Source organism: Dipodomys ordii, unplaced genomic scaffold (assembly GCF_000151885.1).
Source record: "Dipodomys ordii isolate 6190 unplaced genomic scaffold, Dord_2.0 Scaffold248, whole genome shotgun sequence".
NCBI classification, from domain to species: Eukaryota; Metazoa; Chordata; class Mammalia; order Rodentia; family Heteromyidae; genus Dipodomys; species Dipodomys ordii.
The window spans coordinates 383,539-386,027 of NW_012267464.1; the positions used below are offsets into that span (position 1 = coordinate 383,539).

The 2,489-nt window shown below is 41.3% G+C and overlaps 1 gene segment (V, D, J or C); it reads right to left on the reverse strand.

The window, feature by feature from the left end:
- Positions 1–550: 550 nt before the first annotated feature.
- LOC106000869 lies at positions 551–1,658 on the reverse strand. The segment is given in 2 exon segments: positions 551–1,060; positions 1,594–1,658. Coding segments are annotated over 2 exon segments (381 nt in total).
- Between the last annotated feature and the right edge of the window lie 831 nt (positions 1,659–2,489).

Here is a 2,489-nt window from a genome sequence, read left to right on the forward strand (position 1 = left end):
TTAAATATGAAAGATACCCCTACACAATAATTTTTGAAGAAAAAAATCACACAGGCTGACCAGGAATGCATCTTGATTCTATGCACATTGAACAAGGGCTCAGTCGCAGACTTCTGTGACCACTAAACACTATTACAGGAATTTTTCACACTCCATTAAGTAGAGCCAGAGCCCCAGAACACACAAGACAAGAGACAAGTGTGCAGAGTCCAGTACTGTATCAACCCAACCTTGATTCAATCAAGAAGTAGTGAGAGAACTCTAAGGGCTTGATATTCATTAAGGGTTGTGGGGACAAACAGAGAAGATGCTGGAAGAAGTACAACTGGGTTTCCAGCTTCTGAACAGAAAACATAACATAGACTGTATGTATGGACCAAAACCATGTGCATGATGGAAGTTTATAAGTTTCCTTATGAAGGGAATAAAATCATAGAAGATGCTTGATGCTAATATCACTCATTGTCTACAGTACTACTTAAGACACACATATTTTTTTCAATAGATGCCTCATTGTTTACCTAAATTCTCCTGGTCTTTATTATTTCATGATTTTTTCCTGCTCTTTGTAGTTTGCAAGTCATCCAATTATCATATGCTCTTCATGTCCACCCAGTCACATTGATCACAATGTCTTCCTCCTCAGCTCATTCAGACAATCTTCTCTGCAGCTTCCCAGACCAACAACACATGAGGGCTGCTCACCCAGCCAGAGGAGAGGTTCTAGTTCAGGGATGTATCACTGTGGGAGGATCATGTGTAGCTTGACAGCAGTAATACACCCCTGCATCCTCAGTTTCCACACTGCTGATTTTCAATGTGCTATCTGTGCCTGACCCACTGCCACTGAGTCTTTCTGAGATCCCAGATTCTCTGTTGGAAACCTCAGAGATCAGGAGTTGTGGAGACACCCCTCGCTTCTGCAGGAACCATTTCAAGTATGTGTTCCCATTGCTATATAGAAAGTTCTGACTAGACCTGCAGGAGATGGAGGTCAGCTCTCCTAGTGTGACAGGAAAGGAGAGTGGAGTCTGGGTCATCACAACATTTCCACTTGATCCTGAAATTAGAATAAGATAGAAGTGCAAGGTTATACGCAAACATAGAGAGACATGCTTTTTATTTTTATTTTGATGTATTACCTATTATTAATATTACATGGTTTGGCTTATAATGTATAAACATTTTTGGTCTAAAATTGTGAGTTAAGCAAAACTCTTTATTCAGAGCTTATGACAATAACTTTGTTTTACTAAAGAACTAATACAGATTATGTGTTCGGGGAGAGACAGAAATGGGGTGTTTAAATAGAAATGATCTTAAATTACTTAATTGAGAAGGAAAAGGCATCTCTCTACCTTCCATGCTCATTAAAGTGAAAAAATAGTGATAACTTTAAGCATAAATAGGTCTCTAGACATAATACATTATTCTCACCAAACACAGGTTTTCTCTCCTTCTGCAGACCTAATCCTCACTTACCCCATCATGAATAACAAGACTTGCACATCTAACACATGGACAGGGCACAACTGGAATCTCAGATATCACCCGGCCACCCCACTCTCATTTCTCATCCCCCTTTGCTGTTACCAGGGATCCAGAGCATTAACAGCCACAGAAGCTGAGACAAGGACTTCATTTTTAGGAGTGAAATGAGGAGTTTTGACAGGTCAAGGCAAGTTAGGAAGTGAGCCTTTATCTCAGACTTAGAAGGTCCTCCTTAGGGAGCAGTATGCAAATAGCCAGGTTGGTGCAACACTGTGAGAAGAGTCAAAGGGAAGTAAGGCCTGCTCTTCTGAGAAAAGTAGAAGCAGATGTGTTCTGTGTTTGGTGACAACCAATAAAATCCATGATGCCTGTAGCATGGAAAGAAGGACTCCACTGATAATATCTGGAATTGAGGGGAAAACAGGGTGCACACCACCCTACCACCCTAAAACATCATCAGAGGCCCAATGATATGCAGCTTTATATCTAGGTCCTCCATTCCTCCCTCATCTAGTCTAGAGAAAGGCACAGTGTCAAGCATCAGCAGCACTGATTCTCAAATTAGTTGACCAATAAAGGCACAGAGTTGAGCTAGATGAAGAGGCATATCAGAGTTACCAAGTTATTTGTTAGGGATGCTAGCACCTCTATTTGCCAGGATCTTCATATTAAAATGTAGTGTATATAACTGACAAGGATAGGGCTGGGAAGGTGGCTCAGTGGTAGAGCACTTGCCTTGTGTGCATGAGGCCCTGGGTTCGATTCCTCAGCACCACATAAGCCAAAAGTAAAAACACAGAATTGGTGCTGTGGCTCAAGTGATAGAGCACTAGCCTTGACGTGAAGAGCTGAGGGACAGCACTCAGGCCCAAGGTTCAGTACCCACAACCGGATCATATATATATATATATGTGTGTGTGTGTGTGTGTGTGTGTGGTGTGTGTGTGTGTGTATGTATACACACACATATATACACATATATATGTATATATGTGTGT